Here is a 19,800-nt window from a genome sequence, read left to right on the forward strand (position 1 = left end):
GTTTGGCACAATGTTTGGCTATATATATATGGGAAATGTTCAGCAACAAACATTTTGGCAAAACATGGGTTAGAGGTTTTGGAATGGGCTGATTTTTGGTGAGGATGATCTCTACGGTGAGGAGATCATCATCACCAAAAATTAGCCCATTCCAAAACTTATAACCCCATCAAAAAATTATTTATAAAAAATGGACGGTCCACGATTTTTCAACTTGTAAACTGTGGTTAGAAGTTTGGAATGGGCTGATTTTTGGTGAGGATGATCTCCTCACCGTAGAGATCATCCTCACCAAAAATCAGCCCATTCCAAAACCTCTAACCCATGTTTTGAAAAATGTTTTGCCAAAATGTTTGTTACTGAGCGGGACCCCATATATATATATATGATCCTGTTCGGCACCCAACCATTTGCCCAATCATTTTTGTCTTACATGGGTTAGAAGTTTTAGAATAGGCTGATTTTTGGTGAGGATGATCTCTATGATTAAGAGATCAGATCATCCTCACCAAATATCAGCCCATTCCAAAACTTCTAACCCCATAAAAAATTATTTATAAAAAATAGACGGTCCACGATTTTTCAACTTGTAAACATGAGGTTAGAAGTTTTGGAATGAGCTGATTTTTGGTGAGGATGATCTTCTAACCGTGGAGATCATCCTCACCAAAAATTAACCTATTTCAAAACTTTTAAGTCATGTAGGACAAAAATGGTTAGGTGCTGGACATTTCCCATATATATATATATATATATATATAAACACATTATCATCAAACAAAGAGATGGAGAAAAAAAATTTTACATAATACACATCTCCAAGCAACCCATGCCTCTGCAAATAAAGAGATGGAGAAAAATCCAAAACCTCATCAGATTCGACCACCCTAGGATCCTCCATCTTGTATTGTTTATAATTGAAAATCCAATTTGTTGGAACCGCTTTAAGTTGTAGAACTGATGACATGTAATCTGAAATATAAAGTGCATCAAACAAAAAGTACAAAATACTCAAAACTACAAAAAGGAAACAAATTCTTCATACATGTATTCAAAATAAAAGAGTACATTGTAAGCTTGAATATCAGAAGCTCATTGATACCAATCCAAGTGTCTAACTCAATAGAGATGCCTCAATCACTTTCCATGTCCTAACCCAATTCTTGCATATCATCACTATCTGTTAAAAATGAAAAATGAGAAATATGACTTTGTACAATATAAATGTTTTAAAATAATATTTTTTCTTACAAAGAAAATTTCATTTACCTTAAATTATAGAACATATCCACTTTTTATATGGATTTATAGGACATATTCGTTTGTTGTGTCTGAATGCTTTACATGATATATACTTTCGTTTATTCTTCTGTTAGCTCAACTCGATAATATTTTTTAATCTGCCAGTACATTCAACATTTCCTTTGCCCTTCTCATCTTTCTTCCTACCTTTTCTTTGTGAGATATTCGAGACTAAAAGTAATAACTATGATAGGTTATTACTGCATTTTATTTCTAAAGTTGAGAATGCATCAACTACAGATTTATGTTCTAACATTTCATCGTATCGAACTTCGAAAATTTGTTTGGATAGTTCATTTAAAGTATTTGTTAAGATTTTATATGTCTTTATTGAAGGTGATGCAAAACTAGCCAATATACTAACTTGTTGACATATATTGTCAAATCTCAATGCAATTGACAGTTCTTTCTCATCAATCATTACTTGTGAATCCACCACCTTAAATTTGTTTGCCCATTTCCTCTATCTTTCAAGAATGAAGTGTGACGGTATACTATCAATGTCAAGATGGAGAAACACCTTTAGAAAATGTCGACATATTATTCCAATAAACTCAAATTTCTTACATTCACATGCACTTTTGTAAGTATCCAAATTTAACTTCAACACAAACTCCTCAAGCTTACGAAACTTAATTGTCATCCAATACGTATGAAATCCATTGTCAATTCTCATTTCTTCAACTTTAAATCGATTTACTTGGAGCCATTCTTCCTTGAGTTTTTCAAAAATACTTTTAGTATACACTATTGCATGTTTGAGAAGTAACTCGTCATTCTTGACACATCGAAAGTTGTGTTCTGATTTAAAATCTTCATCACTCTCACTTGTAACAAGTTTTTTCAATGTTTCCTCATACTTGATTATAATTATCTTAGATTTGTCTTCCATGTAATGAACCCATCAAAGAATGCATTAATGCTCTTACTACGATCATTAGTATTCATGCTAGCAAAAAAAAACTCTGATTATAAACAGGCACCCAAGACTCCTTCAAATGAAATAATTGTTTAAGACATTCATTTCCTTACAATTCATGCTCCATAATCAAGTTTTTCCAATTCTTTTCAAACTCTTCTCCTATGTATGTCCACCAAATACATCTCTTTAATTTACTTTTGAAATCACAAATTTTAAGGTATTTATGAGCCAACTTCTCAAGAAACGTCTTCATGATGTGCCAAATGCAAAGGTGATGATGTATGTTGGGAAAAACTTTGGCAATCACATTCTTCATTACCAAATCCTGGTTGGTGATCATCAATATTGGATGACATTCTCCCATAACCTTGAATCAAGTCTCTAATAACCATAAAAATGTCACATATGTCTCATCTTGTAAAAGAGCGCACCCAAATTGTATAGATTTAAAGTGGTAGTTTATTCTAGTAAATGGAGTGAACAACATATCATATTTATTTGTCCGATAAGTCATGTTAAATGTCACCACATCACCAAAATATTCATACGATAATCTTGACCTTGCATCCACCTAAAAAAAATTGGTTACCCTTATTTCATCATCGCATTGTATTGCATAAAAGAATTGTAGATTTCCAACCTGTTTTGTTATTAAATAATTTAATACTGATTGTGTATCCCCTACCTCCAATTCCCTATGCCTAACATTCTTCAAGTGGTTATAATAGTCCCTACCATCAAAGTCAATTAGATTTCCACCAAGAATGGTTTGCACTTTAGTGATTTAAATATTGTTTCTTCTAAATCTTTCCACTAGATCCTTATTTATTCTAAGCATACAACAGTTTGATCTCATCTTCATTCTCTTCGATGGTGTGATTGCCTTGTGATTATGGCTAACATCGAAAATTGACACTTTCCATTTTGCCGTCTATTTGTAATCATTTATAATACGCATCATAGCCTTACATCCATGTTTAACAGTTGAAGAACTTTTTTTAATTATCTTATTCTCGCTTTCATTCATAATTGATGTTTCAACATCTTTTTCTATCGTCTTATATTTTCTTTCATGTGTGTAAACATATCATTCTAGTTATCTTATTTGAACATCGTCGAGACTTAGAAGTTGTTTAAATCCGAATGGAAAATCCTTCTTCAATTGAATTGAAGATCATCCCCACATATGGTACCTTCAACTTTTCAACAGTTTTATAAGACTCTCGCAATCAACACGTTCCCCACTATCTACTTGGATTCTCAATGAAGATCCCATAATTTCACCAATAGCGCTTTCCCACACTTGTCAATGGCAATCGCATCCATTGTAATAATTTAATCTTTCTTGTTGATAGTCAAACGTTAAGGTCCTTAAGGTATAATTCAAATTTAATAGAATATATTTGCTTATAATTTTCATAATTTCCTATTCACTGTCAAACATACAATTCCAAAGAACATCTAGTGATATTTAAAATTGGAAACAAAAATGTTTCCACAATTAAAGTGCAAAAAATCCCTTTCTAATTCAAAGATAAATGATTTTATAAATTTAGCAGTTCATTGATATAAAAAACAAAATTAATACTTGATGGTTTTCAAAGTCGACATTCCAGTGACAAGTTAGGGTTCTTGTTTAGGATTGATAAGTAAAGGTCAAGGTTTCCTCAATGTACAATGGCTAAAAAATCCTTAACGAATGAAATAACTCTAAAGGTATATTTGGTAACACTTTTGAAATCTGAAGTTTGAAGTCTCAAGTCTGTTTTTTGAAATCTGAAATCTTATTATAGAAAAGTTGTTTGTTTATCATTTTTAAAAGCTTCTGGTTACAAATAGAATTTTAAAACATAATGACCATTTTGACAATATTACCCTTTTGTAATTCTAATAAATTGTTAACCGAAAAATATAACATGTTATGCATAATGGAACCATCCACACATTTAATTTCGATTTCTAACATATCAAACACCCCAAAATTATTATTTTCAATGTGAATTCACACTTGGAGAAATTATATTCTAACAAGGTAATACTAAAAAAAATCAATCATTCATTTTGTAATTGAAAAATATAGGATTTTAGGGTTTATATAAAAATATAGGGTTTTCAAACACGAAACGAGAGAAAGGGATAGAGACTTTGACAACACAGTTGTAGATGAATGAGAGGTAGAAAAGTTAAAAATAAAAGTTTTAAGATTCGTATAAAGAAATGATAAGTGATAGAAATCAGGGTTTTGAAGAAGGTATTTTAGGAATAAAAAAATCAGATTTCGGAAGTTTTGTCCAGCATCCCTCCATTGCTGGTTCAAAACTTCTGAATTTTTGTTCTAAAATCTAAAATTTGAACCAAAACAAATAGAAATAAAATTTCTAAAGTCTGAATTTTAAAGGTGGACCATCTCCATTCATACTTCAGAAGTATTACCAAACATACACTAACAAATAGAGAGTGAAATAGTGGAAGAAATTACCTTTAACTCACTCGATAAGAGAATGAGAGTTCTAAAGAGAATTATAACTCTTTGTGTGTTTATTGGTTTAGTCATTGTAGCGATTTCAAATGAGAGAAATCTAAAAGAAAGTTGCGATAAGGAGAGAGAGATTGAGAAGATAGGGTTTCTTTTTGAAGAAAAAAACTGAGAGAAAGAAGGGAAGGGTTTCTTGATAAATAGAGGTTGAAAGAGAAAGGAGAGGGTTTCTTAATAGAAAGAAGCCAAAAGAGAGAGGAGAGGAAAGGATTTTAATTGAGTGAAATCCGAGAGAGAGAGAGATCGAGAAAGAGGAGAAAATGAATAAGAAGAAGGATTTGAGTGGGAGTTGTGAGAAGAAGAGAGAGAGAGGTCAAAAAAGAGGAAAAAATGAAGAAGAAGAAGGATTTGAGAGAAAGTTTGAAAGAGAGCTTCGAGAGAGAGTTGCCGTGATTCGTGAGTGATTAGGTTCAATCATGAGGCCGTGAAGAAGAAAAGGGTGATCAGAGTTTAGTCCTGAGAGTAGGAGAATAAGAGAGAGAGAGAGAGAGAGAGAGAGAGAGAGAGAGAGAGAGAGCGAGCGTTTGATAAACAGCTTCGATAGAAAGAGCTGTAGAGAGCGAATAAGAGAAGAAGAGTTTTGAGAAAACAGTATTGCGGGTTTTAGTCAAAACGCAAAAGGGAGGTCATTTTTATTATTGATAAACTTGCAGGGAAGTCGTAACAATTTTCTAAAATCTATAAGTGAACACGTTTTTTTATTTATTTTGAAGGCATCTCATCTGTTGAATTGCTCCTGATCGAACGACTCCCTTTTGTAGGGTAAAAGGTTTGATAAAGAAGCTGATGTCGAACGGCTCCCTATATATATATAGATATTTAGTCGAAGCGTGTAATTTGTAACTACAAATTTTCTCTTCATAGTAGAATCGATGTGATCCGTGTGCGTACCTCAATCTTGAAGGAACCATAGAAAAATCTCTGTGTTTTGTTCTGATTGCATCTTGATTTATTTTTCTTCATTTATTGTTCTTAGATTGATTTCTCTATTGCATGAGAGTTGCTTCCTCATCTAATGTGGTACTAGAAGTTCATAACAAAATAATAGATGGTAACCCATCAAATTTGAACACTTAGTGCAATTCCAACTGAGAGCTTTAAAAAAGTCTTCAAATTGGCATCTCCATCAAAATAAAAGGCTCCAAGCCTCTTTGTTACTCTAAGGGGTTCCGCCTTTAAATCACTATTCATAACTTTAAAACACTATTCAAACATATTTAAAAGTATAAAAAACAAATTAATGTTGCTATTGGCACTCCAATTAAGTGAAAAAAAAATAGAATTTTTGTTGGCACGCCAACTTTGACTTATTGCACTCCAATTTATTAAATTATTTATCACACCCTAATAAAAAATAAACACACTCTCCGAACATTACAAAGGTTTGCCTCAAATTATAATCTCAACATTACGAAACATTATAACACTTGTTCCAACAAATTAGATAATTGTTTAAAATTATGATTAGGCTCATTTTAAATCCTAACACCCCCCCCCCCCCCCCCAAAATAAAAATAAAAAATAAATAAAATAAAGAAACTTATGTAGTTTAAATGTGATATAATGCTTTGCAATCTTGAGGTAATAACTTGAACCTAAACCTTTGTCAAGTTTGAAGGGTGTGTTTTACTCTTTAATTAGCATCGTGATAAATAATTTAAGAAAAAAAATGTTTAGCAAATGCAGGTTAAAAAGATAATTACATTAAACTTGAGAAACAAAAAAGATTAAAGTTTTCTCCTATTATAAATGAAAACAAACTTCATACTATATCTTCTTGGAAAGATATATGCTAAATACTAAATAAAAAAATGGTAAGTCAGCAAACATCATAATTACATTTTCTTGGTTATTTATAAATAACCAAGGTGGTAAATTATCATTAATAAGATGGCAAGTCATCTCCTCCGTATCCACTTTGAAATGATTAAAATTATTAAAATTGGAGAGATTAAATGCAGTTGATGATCCACCCTCTTGTAAATCACGAGTCTTTTTTTTTTTGTGTGTGTGTGTGTATAATTTCGAGTTTCTAACTGTGAAAATATTCATATGTTCATTTTCAGCTTTTATCATCATGAATTTATTCATATGTGTAACCGCTCATCCCTTTTTGTTTCTCATTTTTTCAAACTTTCAATGATCTGACGATTTCCTCAAACATACATGTAAAGGGCCTGAATATTTTCAATTGCTAACTTTTTTCCTTTTTTTCTTCACATAAGGAGACCAGACGAATCCTGTCTACTTCTAATGGCAAAGACTCCTCTTCATTTACATTCAAATCAATAGATGCTGGCGTTCTCGAAGAATTGGATACATGAGTCCCTGTCTGAAACCCTTTAAAATGTTCAAATCAATTTCGTTTTGGATTGGCATCAACCCATTTTTCAGCATCCTTAAGGATGAGCCATATATAATCCAATAAGAGCCCTCTGTTCAAATAGATCTCGTGCAAATAATATTCTAGCATTTGTCAACAGCAAATAAAACAGAAAAAAGTCAATTTTTAAAATAAAAAAAAACTAGACAACATATCATTATTCAATTATCATAATTTCAAAATAAAAGTACCTACAATATCTAACTTGGAAGTACCGCTTGATAATAACTTTCTACTTGACGAATGCATCCTTGAAATTTGTTAATTTCTCACGTAATTATACACATACAACATAAAAGGGATTTCGGTATTCAAGATTCATTACAATAGTTAAGTTTACGACTCTCGAAGATTTAATAAATGCATTCCCATAACTTATCTTTTTTTTATTAGCTCCGGATATAGGATCTTGAGAAATTCCAAACCATGCAGTGCATAAAATTTGATCCCTCTCTCTGCAAATAATATTCTAGCATTTGTCAACAGCAAATAAAACAGAAAAAAGTCAATTTTTACTAGACAACATATCATTATTCAATTATCATAATTTCAAAATAAAAGTACCTACAATATCTAACTTGTACCGCTTGATAATAACTTTCTACTTGACGAATGCATCCTTGAAATTTGTTAATTTCTCACGTAATTATACACATACGACATATTTCGGTATTCAAGATTCATTACAATAGTTAAGTTTACGACTCTCGAAGATTTAATAAATGCATTCGCTCCGGATATAGGATCTTGAGAAATTCCAAACCATGCAGTGCATAAAATTTGATCTTCCTCAATTGAGAATGATCTACCATGAGTCCCTAGTTTTTTATTGAAAGTATGTCCAATCAAAAAATTCACGCTTGAAGACATGTTGTGAGAATAGAAGAGAAAGAGTTATGATTCTAGAATAAGATGAGAAAGTATGATTCCAGAAAGAAAGAAAAAAAAAGGCATAATTTATAAATAAAAATATTATTGCATAATATATTAGTAAATCCAATGGTTAAGATAAATTTTATTTTTCCTTCAATGGTCAGTACAAATATACAATCTAATGGTTGGAATTAACTCTACTTTTTAAAATCAATGGTTGGTGTAGAAAGAGAATATTTGTTATTGATGGATGGACAAGATTTGTGAATACATTGGATAAAGTGTTAGTACATGTATTCAATTCAATGGTTGAGATTTGTTATATTTTTTATCTAAGGGTTGGTATTGAATGAGAGGATTGGTGGTTAATAGACAAATCCTAAGATAAGTTTATTGAATAGAGTGTTATTATAAATATACAATCTAATGATTAGGATTAATTCTAATTTTTAAATCCAATGAATGGTGTTGAACGAGAATATTTATTATTGATGGATGGGTAAAATTTGTGATATTGAATTGGATAGAATGTTAGTACAGGTAGTCAATCCAATGATTGAGATTTATTATATCTTTTGATCTAAGGGTTGGTTTTGACTAGAAGAATTGGTTGTTAATAGATAAGACTTGAGATAAATGCATTGAATAGAGTGTTAGTATAAGTATACAATCTAATGGTTGTGATTAATTATATATTTTAAATCCAATGGTTGGTGTAGAAAGAGAATGTTTGTTATTGATTGATGTACATGATTTGTGAGAGTACATTGGATAGTGTTAGTACATGTACTCAATCCGATGATTGAGATTTATTATACCTTTTAAATCTAAGGATTTGTGATTATAAATTAAAATTTGTATTTTTTTTAAAATCATTCACATATTTCTATCTCATTTTTCTTTTATATAACGTAACACACCATACACTCTAATTTACCCTAATTTACTGTGTATCTAAGTCATTTTAAATAATGAGTTCTAGAGAGGGGCCATCTCATTTATCATCTTCAAGTTCTAATGAAGATAACTTTTCAACGTGCTTATCAAATTATGCAGTAGAAACGCAAAAATGAAAGGAAGAACGAGCACTATTAGTTCATTTACATGCTTCCAAGACTACCATCATTGCTCAAACTCTTGAACAAGATGACAAATCGAAACATAAATGTTAAATTTCTAGAGATATCGCAATACACTATGGAAGGGAGGAAAGTAATTCTCGACTATGGAATGATTATTTTCCTGAGAATTCCACATATAGGGAAAGTCTTTTTTGTAAATGATTTTGAATGCATCGAAGTCTATTCTTTCATGTTATCAACAAAGTAAAAGATCATGATGAATACTTCATGCAGAAGAAGGATGATGTTGGTAGACTTGAATTGTCTAGTTTACAAAAAATAACAATTGTATTTTAAATGTTGGCATATATATATAACACTAGCAAATTCCATTGATGAATACGTAAAAATTGGTGAGTCCAATACAATTATAGATATGAAAATTTTGTAGGGAAGTTATAAAGGTATTTGGGGAAGAATACTTGAGATCACCAAATGTTTGAAGATATTGCAAGATAACTACATAAAAATGAAGAATGTGACTTTCTAAGAATGTTGGAAAGTCTTAATTGTATGCATTGGGCTTAGAAAAATTGTCCAATGGTTTGGGCGGGATAACACTCAGGACGACATGCATCCCCAACTATAATATTTGAGGCAATGTAATCATACGACCTTGGGATATGCGAGTGAGCCTCACTAGTTCCTTCTCACCTTATTCTCGCCATGTCAGTCATTTCTCTTTGTATCATTTCCCATGAACGGTGTCAAATTGTAGATGTAATTTCTTGCATTACCTCAAGATTCTCGTCACTGTCTCAGATTTGAATCTTCCTACTCTTAAGTATGCCCTCAACATAATCTCTCCGATGTCCAAGTTAAATTAAATACAAAATTGATCAGAGTTTCAATATAGGAGAAAAGCATACCTCTTAATGTCTTTGCCTTTTGTATTTATAAAGGTGAAACCCTAGCCCCTCTATTTTCTTAATGACATCATCTTCCTTCTAATTCAGAAATGGGACCATAATTGGAATGTATCTTATTATGGATCACGTCTACATTCATTGAGTCAAATTAGCAACAATCTCCCCCCAATCTAGGATAATCCCTGATTTATCGGATATCCAACAGATAGTATTTCAAACGAATCCCAGATATTTTTAAATTCGGATCGTGTACTGTATATTATTTGTTATCTTTGGTTTCGAGACCCAAGGTTGAGTTATTTTGATTTTCCTTCCTCAATCTCGGGTATTTGCTTATCTTCAAACTCGGCTCATTTACTTTTTCTATTGATTTGACTCGACATCACATCTATCTCAGAATTTGGATTCAGATTATTATTGTTCTACATGTCGCAATCTAGTACACTCGTAAAAATGATCATCCACAGTTACCCCCCCCCCCCCTCCGCGGGAGTTCAGATGTCATCGGATATCCAGTAGACAGTATTTGAACCGAATCCTGGATATTTTTAAATTTGGATCTTGTGTTGTATTCAGTTTGTTATCTCTGATTCCGAGGTTGAGTTGTTCTCATTTTCCTTCCTCAGTCTCAGGTAATTGCTTATCTCCAAACTCGGCTCATTTACTTTTTCTACTGATTGGACTCGTCACCACGTCTTACTCGGAATATGTTGCTACGTTTTGGATTCGGTTTATTATAATGCCATGTGTCACAATCTAGTACTTTTGCAGAAATGATCATCCACACCTACGCATTGTCATAATCAAGAAGGATTATAACCAATGGACCCCCTATTTGTGCTACAAATCCCAAAGAGATGAAAACTTTTCGGATCATTATGATGTAGGTATTTTTGGTGTATTGATTGGATTCGTATCATTTCAAATTATAATAGTGTGCCCACACGTAAATGTAGCCTCAATAAGAGAGGGGATTACAACCCACGCTTTCCCTCAAGGAAAACATAATCTGTGCTATGTAAGTTTGTGTTACAATCCCAAGGACATACGAGCTCAACTTTTTGCATCATTGACATAGGTGCTTCTGGCACATGATTGGATTTGCATCAATTATAAGAACCAACACTTCTCAGCTTCAAACCTAGGGAGGAGCGACTTCCGGAAAGAGTTTATCTAAGAGCCCAAAAAGAATGTTATCATAGTGAAAAACATGAGAAATTGGACATTGGAGATGTTTGTGAAAATGGGCAACCTAGAGCCCCCATAGTGAAAGCCTACACAGAGTGGACAACCAAGGACACCAACTGAGAAACACACAGATATGTAATATGGGTTCGACTTTCCACACCATTATCACTCCCAATTATTTTTGGTGCATTGGTTTAATTCATACGAATATGAGAAAACTTAGGTTCAGAATAAAGTTTCCCCTTCCATTTCATTCATGCATCCATAATCCACCCTTTATGATTGTTGTTAAACTGATTCACAAAATTTTAATGCATCAATCCAACCCATAAAAAAAACAAAAAAACAAAAAAAAAAACAGTATAATATTAGGTTCTTGATATTATTTTTCTGAACGTAGCTATTGTAGGCCGTGACTATAACCTGCTTTGCTTGATAAATTGAGGGCATATAGTTTTGATATAAAGACAACATCACATGGAAATATGTTGTTCTAGATAGAATAGAATTATGTTCAAATCAGGTAAAATTCCAATGGAATTACAGCCCATCCATAAAAGAAGGGAAATAATATTTTTGGTTTAAGAAGAAAAGAACTTTTTTTTTTTCATCCGTTAGTGGCCACGTTCATCTGTCCATATCTTTCCATCACTCTCCTGGTAGCGAGAGCTGCTGCCTCGCTTGCTCGCAGTGTTCCAGTTGCCATGATCGCTGCAAACTCGCTGCTTATCTCTTCCTGAACCTTAGTCCGTGCATCTCCAAGAGGGTCTCCTGCAACTCCATTGACCATCTTCTTGGGTGCCCCTCCACCGGATTTTATGCCCGATGATGATGTGTCATCAGATTTCGTTAGACCCTCATCTTTGCTTATTTTTGTTTCCCTGGATACTGCCATGTTGGGGCCGTTACTTGTGGATTTGTTGGAGTAGTTATTGACAGGTGTGGACATGGGCTGGGCCATGGAAGAAGGCCTGAACTGAGGAACTTGGGGAACAGCACCTGCTCTCAATGTTGTTTCAAGTTGCTGTATCATGGGCACTGCACCACCACCGTTGAAGATAAAAGATTAAGTTACAATCAATGTTTTGAAAACCAGACCCAACCAGTTATTCAACCAGATATTGTAATCTATTCGGTTTTCTGTCAATATTATCTTTTTTTTTATCAATACAAATGAAGATAATTTAGGGAGGAATACATATTTCTATTTTATTTTATTTTTGTAATAAATTTAAGTCGGCCCAGCCAAATTGAACCACAGGTTCCACGACCAGTTTGACAATTTTCGGGCCAATCAAGTTCAGTTATTAAAACATTGGTTACAAGACTTGCCTGATTTTTTTAAACTGAATTAATAAAAAATAAATACATATGACACATTTGTTTATCGCTTGCCCTTATCTAAAGGAGTGTATACCCCATCAAAAGTGGTTTGTTTACAAGTTGAAGAATTGTGATTTTTTTAAACTGAAGTAATAAATAATAAAAAATAAAAAAATACATACAACACATTTGTTTATCGCTTGCCCTTATCTAAGGAGTGTATACCCCATCAAAAGTGGTTTGTTTACAAGTTGAAGAATTGTGGACCATCGACTTTTCCTGTTAATTTGTAAACCAATTTTGATGGGGTTAGAAGTTTTAGAATGGCTTGATTGTGAGGATGATCTCCTTAAGCATTTTCCATCTGACAGCATAGTTAGGGCAGCACTTCTAACATTCATTTCGCTTGGTATAGTAATGCAACCATAAATAATAATAGTATCTTCAGATATTAGTATGGCACCTCAATTCTAAATAACGAACATATGATAGTGGCAGTTGAAATGGGGACAACACCACTGATAATAAGATATTTTTTAATAATATTGCAGTAAAAAATTCAGAAGAAAAACATGTCAAAGGAGAAAGGAAGAGATTTAATCAAACCATGTAATGGGAAAAAGGACTCACATATCAGGGAACCCATTGGGCTATTAAGGACTTCATTTGGGAGCTGAAGAATATAGTCAGGAATGCTGTTTCCAACTAGAAATTGAGTAACTTCATTGCTGAAGTTGTTGCAATTGTGACTGAGCAAGCTGTAAGTTTCAGCAGTGTATCGGGGACTGATCTCCTGCAAATATTCCTCGAAAAGCTCCTTTGGTACATGTGTGACACCCAGATCCACTACTCGGATTGGATTTCCATATGGTGTCTTTCCAACAGAGGCATGTTGGATGCCTCCTCCAAAGTAGTATTCATTCCCATACACTACTACTCCTGTGTGCCTGTTTCAGCATCCATCAACACAAACATCGATACCCAAAAAAACAGAAGAAAGGTACATAAAAATATAAAAAACAAACAAACAAAAAAACAGAAGAAAAAAAAGAAAGGTACACCATAAAAATTAAAATTAAAAAATAAATAAACCATCACTGCCAACAAAGAGAACTCAATTTTACCAGACCAACCCTACTGACAAATTGGTAAAATGCTTCCGAAATCCCCAAATGTTTTAAATAAGGATTTGACAATGATTCCTAAATCCAATGTATTGAATGAGGAAATTATTATGATTTTTTTTAAACATTTTTTATAATTTTCATAATTCTAATTTCCAGTCAATTGGATTTGAATTGAATTGCTCTAGCAGTTATTGAGGCAATAACACCAGTTTCATAAAATTGATTAATCCCGCTACTAGAAAAGAAACCTGCTTCTAACATCCAAATAGTAGCTTGTGCAAACACCCCAAACTAGTTTCCATGCTGGACCCTATTTTGTTCGAGAGCATTGATGCATATACTTAAACAAGGTCTCCTTTTTACAACTCTAGGTATCACACAAAGTTTGAACTTTAATGTAGACATTTTGCCAGTTGATAATGGAGTCCACAATTAACCAGCTCAAATATGCCCAAATCGAAACAAGAGGAAGAAGTTGTATATGTCACAATGTAAGATCCCATTGCAGGGCAATGTTTCAGTCAGAAAAAACCAAGACCGTCTTGACTGATACATTACGAAACAATCTGAAACATTTCTGAAACATTCAATGTTTCGGGGAGAGTGTTTCATTAGTTTCTCGGTGAAAACTAAAACATACGCAGAAATATGCCAAGACAGAAAAAACTTTGAATCAATGTATACAGATCGACACTTATCACAAACATTACGCCGAAATATGCCAAGACAGAAAAGATGTTGGCATTCCCAATTGTTGAAGCAATGGATTCCAGGGAGCATTTAATTGCATTGTTTTCCTGATAAATAGCATAACTTTTTACAAGCACTTGCAGTTTTATTCTTTTTTAAGATCTCTGTCTAGTTGGAGCCTATCCAAGGGAGGATAATTTATTGGATTGCTTTTCTGATAAGCTGCATGCATGTACTTGTAGGTTTTCTGTCTTTGAGATTTATTTCTAGTTTGAAAGTCATTCCAAGAGCTGCATCTTTGCAAGATTTTCCGCTTTAGACATTCATTAATGAATCAAAGAAGTAATATAAAATTAGAGCTACTCCTTGGGGCTAGTTAGAGAACTTAGGATATTGAGAAGTTTCCTTGCGAAAAAGATGCAGCTTTCCTTTATAAGCATGATAGAGAACAAACGAAGGATATTAATTATTGAATTTAGGAAAAGAAATGGTTTGGTACATTTTCCCATGTCTAATTATTGAAGTCTTTCCAAGAGCAACAAGTTTACAAGAGTGTCATTTTAAGCATTCACCAATGAATCAAAGAAGTGATGTGAAATATTTAACTCTTTGAATTAGTGGGGTTTTGGGATAATGAGTCTTTAATAATTACCCAGTTGGAAGATATGTGCTTATTGAAGGTTCTAGAAGAGTGAGGCGAAGACCTCAAAGGACAAGGATTGAGTTAGTGAGAGCAAACATAAACATATTGGCAATAACAGAAGACATGGTTTCAGACATAATTGAACAGAGGACGATGGTTATTTAACTGAAACTTTGGATAAGACTTTTGAGATGATGATGATGATGATGACAAATCTTTAATAAGGAGGATTTCCAGAAGAAATAGGGGTACATGGCTTCTAAGTTTCACTCTTTAAAGAGTCTACTAGCAGCAACTTTAGGCCGCTTTAATTTATATATGTAATAAAACACAACCGTAAGGCCCACACATGCTATAGTTTTGTGGGATAAACCTCTTGATGTGGAGCCCAATTTATTTCCTTTACTCATCACCCCCTCTAAATTTAGTATATTTTCTCTTTCACCCCTTTAACCCTCTTTATTATTTTTCATCTTTTATCCCTTTAACCTCAATTTTTTTTTAATAAAACCCCTCTAACTTTGTTTCATATATCACCATAAATGTATTATGGAACAGTAAACAAACAGTAAACAAAGGAATGCACATCTCATTCAACATAAATGATTACCAAAAAAGAAAAAAGCATATACCCAATATCAACATTAAAATTTTGTAATAAGTCCACCTATCAATAGCTCTTCCATTTGATGATGTACCATTATATCCACACCTTAATGCAGAATTTGCAACACTAGCTAATTATCAAGTGATGTCAAACTGACAGGGAAAACTAGTCCAACAATGTACATTGCTCATGTGGTATTCTCCCTTTATTGGCTGGTGCAACAAGTAAACAAAGTGTAGTCTATTAAAGATAAAGAAGTTGACAATTGCAGCGAATTGGTAAGTCATCTCAAAGTGCATCAATTTAAATCTTCGCAATCTTTATTCTTATGACATCAAGCTCAAGTTTCAAAAGTTTGGTTCCCTATAAAACTGATATGAGAGACTCCCATGACTGTGTATATGATAGATTTATTAACATAAATGCAAGAATAAATATTGTTCAAGTTTGTTTTATAAGGGTTGTTTGTGGCAGAAGATAAAAAATTGAAAGGTTTTTTACAGAAAAATAATGAGTAATAATATTGGTAGGGTTGTTTCTGACGCGGAGGAAAAGAGATGAAACATAATTCGGGAATAGTGTAAAGAGTAACAAAATTTCTCCAAATTCAACTATTTAGAGCATGTGCGACCACAGCTTCAACCTAATCAACGATTCAGTCCTCAAGCCTCAACTTGGTGAAAAAAGGCCTCTTAAAAAACAATTGAGGCTTAAGAATTGTAGCCAAGACCCAAGCCTCCCTTGAGGCATAAGCCACCCTCACCCCCATCAGGATTTAAAACACATTCTTCGGGATAGAAATGCCATTTTGTATAGCTCCTCAGAGTGAAGAAACACATACCATATACCTTCAATAGCTTTCCCTAAAAATCTTGTAGACAACTGACGAGCAAGTCCTTGGCTTAGATCATACACGTTCAACGAAACCTTGTAACCATCCTACAACAAATTTGGAGTATATATGAGATAAAAAGAGAAGAGTTACTAAATGTGCAACAAACAACAAAAATCATCAAAAGAGGAGAAATTCCATACCTCTGCCATCTCCGAATGTCCAAAATACAAATTAAGCTAGGTGAAAATTTTGAAAGCACGACGGGAGCAAATCTATTTAAACCAGAAATAGAAAACCATTAGCTTTAGTGACAAAGGAAAATTTTGTGGATGCTTGAAAATGCAATTTCTTTTATAATATCAAAACATATTCAAAGAAAATACTACTAATTTTTCTTGCTACATTTCCCATGTATCCCAACCTTTTATTTACAAAATTCAACTGTTCAATATTAATTAAATTATCCCAAATCTTGTATTTGGAATAAAATCTTATAAGTACTTAACTATAATAATTTAAAAGATATGAATCGTCCAACATGAGACGGCTTGGACAAGTCAACTCAATATCAATGGGGACCGAAATGAGATGTTATACAAGATTTTAAAACCACAATGACATGACGAGAATGAGTCAACTCCGGATGTAGACGAGACATGGCAATGAACTACTTTTATTTCTCCTATTTAACTGGCATGAACATTGGTAAATCCTTTTGTAATTATATATTACAGCATAACACGTGTTGGTGAATATTCTTAAATGTAAAAACATCTTTTCCCATTTTGAATGAATATTAGAGTTACCCATATATCTATCTATCTATCTAATATATATATATATATATATATATATATATATATGGGAAATGTTCAGCAACAAACATTTTGGCAAAACATTTTTCAAAACATGGGTTAGAGGTTTTGGAATGGGCTGATTTTTCGTAAGGATGATCTCTACGGTGAGGAGATCATCATCACCAAAACTCAGCCCATTCCAAAACTTTTAACCCTATCAAAAATGGTTTACAAAAAATGGACGGTCCACGATTTTTCAACTTGTAAACTGGGGCTAGAAGTTTTGGAATGGGCTGATTTTTGGTGAGGATGATCTCCTCACCGTAGAGATCAGCCTCACCAAAAATCAGCCCATTCCAAAACCTCTAACCCATGTTTTGAAAAATGTTTTGCCAAAATGTTTGTTGCTGAACATTTCTCATACCATTGATTCTTTTTTAAATTAAAGAGTACATAATCACCCAAAACTTAATAGAGCAAACACACGAAAGTCAGCCCTACAAAAACAGGACTATTGCACATCCTAGCAAACGTAGTATGTAGTATGTAGAAAGAGGTCAACCAGTTGGAACACCTCAATCCCTCAATATGGCAGTCTTCTGTCCAATTTCCCTCAACCATGCAATGGAGATAAGTAAGCTCTACCGTCATAAGAAATAAGAAAAATCCATGGTAGGGTACAGGGGTGGTGCCCAAATGGTCAATCTAGATTGACATTTATCAGATGTATTGTTCAATTTCTCCATGTTGACCAAGAAAACTGTCTTAAAAAGATGAATTCTGCATTGACATTCCAAGTTACATTTTGCAAAAGAGAAAAATAAAATTATATTGTTATAAATATTTTCTTGAGTTAAGTTGTTTTATAGAAATGAACAACTATTCCCAAAACCCTTTCCAATCGGTACTGAAATGCAGTGTTTTAAACCCAGGTCTGTGTCTTTACCACATAGACTTTTTTCTCACCAAGGTGGCAGCTTAAAAAACCCCTATTTCCCTACTCTAATCAAAAAATAAAAAAAAACATTTTATTCTTTTTTCCCCTTCATTGATAATGTAGGTTATTTTAGTGAGATCTAATTCAACAAGTTGATTGAGTATACTGAGGTGTAAGTTGTTGAAATGTGCTATGAACCCCACTATACTAGATTGGGATTTCACATTGAAATGTTGTTTTTAAAATACATCATGAAAACCACTATACTAGATTGGGGATCCGCACTGAAATGCTGTTTAACAGTTTAACACATTCTGTTAAAATACATCATGAAACCCACAATACAAGATTGAGGTCTCGCCTTGAAATGTCATTTAACAGTTAACACACTTTTATAACCCATCTCTTTCTTGGAAACTTTGATAAGGTCAAAATTCTTAATTTGTTCCTCCAAAATCTGTAGATCTGTCATGGAAAAAGGATGGTCATAGCTAATTTTGGTAAACTCACAATTGTTACAACATATTGCATCGATTCGTAATTGAAGGAAAAATCAACACATGAGAATTATATTTATTGAGGAGAACAATACATACCCATTACCCAAATAAACACCAAAATTTAAATAAATAAATAAAAATTAAACAGGCATCGTAATTGAATTCGAGAACTTTCTCCAAAGTCAATCCATAATTAATTAACAACAAACAAAATATTAAATTTACATCTCAAATCTCATAATCAACAGTTTAACGACTGAAATTCCATAACCAAAAGAAAAATGCGGAGAGAAATAAGAGTTTAAACCCTAATTTTGCCCTAGAAATTTTCTGATATAGAAGAACATCAAAGGAAAAAGTGCAGGAAAACATCCACATTACGGAATAAAGAGAAAAAATCTATAACAAAATTACAGAAACCAAAAAATAAAAATTAGTAAAAAGAAATCACCTTAAATGATTCGAGAAAACTGGATTTTTTCTTTCGTTCTCTCTGCAAAAATACAAGAAAAAGCAAAAGAATTTGACCCATTTTATAGGCCAAAGAAATTCTCCAGAGTGACGGACAAGAAAGACGATTCCTCTAGAAGGTTTCTAGAATCTACTAACCACTATAAATTTGACACGTGGTGTTGTAGTCAAAATACGCCTACGATCTAGCCAGCATAGAAATTATGTTAGCTGCGTGTGGACTGTACAATAAATCTGTTAGCTGAGTTTGACTTTTCAATGAATTGCACTACGATCATCGTTCGAGGATCCCCATCAAATTAACAGCTCAGATGTGAAGATATCTCCTAGAGATGCTCACATGCGAATGAATCTGTCCTTTTCTTCCATCTCAACGGTATGTATGACGCTGTGTTATATCAAGCCTTGTTTGAGATTAGAAAAATCCAAATTATAGAATATTTTAGACAAAGACTTTTATAACATAATTATAGGACAATTTATCTAATTATCAACATTTACCAAAAATACGTTATTGCACTTTTCATATTTACTATTTCATTATTATTCATCGTAAAAGTCCGTTCTCTTTGTGACGTTAATAAATTTGCTATCGAAAAAAAGTAGTTGAAAAGGATTCATTACCCACACATTTACTCATGTGATTGACATGCGATGTGATGTAATGATTATCATC

The 19,800-nt window shown here is 32.9% G+C and overlaps 1 protein-coding gene across 1 annotated transcript; it reads right to left on the bottom strand.

The window, feature by feature from the left end:
- Positions 1 to 11,672: 11,672 nt before the first annotated feature.
- LOC147382713 (PPPDE putative thiol peptidase family protein) lies at positions 11,673 to 19,250 on the bottom strand. Its single transcript, XM_086428036.1, has 5 exons — positions 19,105 to 19,250; positions 16,620 to 16,691; positions 16,426 to 16,523; positions 13,148 to 13,464; positions 11,673 to 12,232 (listed from the first exon to the last, which is right to left on the bottom strand). The coding sequence occupies exons 2-5, from the start codon at positions 16,626 to 16,628 to the stop codon at positions 11,802 to 11,804; spliced, it is 855 nt and encodes a 284-aa protein (XP_086284162.1). The 5' UTR covers positions 16,629 to 16,691; positions 19,105 to 19,250; the 3' UTR covers positions 11,673 to 11,801.
- Between the last annotated feature and the right edge of the window lie 550 nt (positions 19,251 to 19,800).

This window comes from Akebia trifoliata, chromosome 16 (assembly GCF_017979445.1).
Source record: "Akebia trifoliata isolate Shusen 1 chromosome 16, ASM1797944v1, whole genome shotgun sequence".
NCBI classification, from domain to species: domain Eukaryota; kingdom Viridiplantae; phylum Streptophyta; class Magnoliopsida; order Ranunculales; family Lardizabalaceae; genus Akebia; species Akebia trifoliata.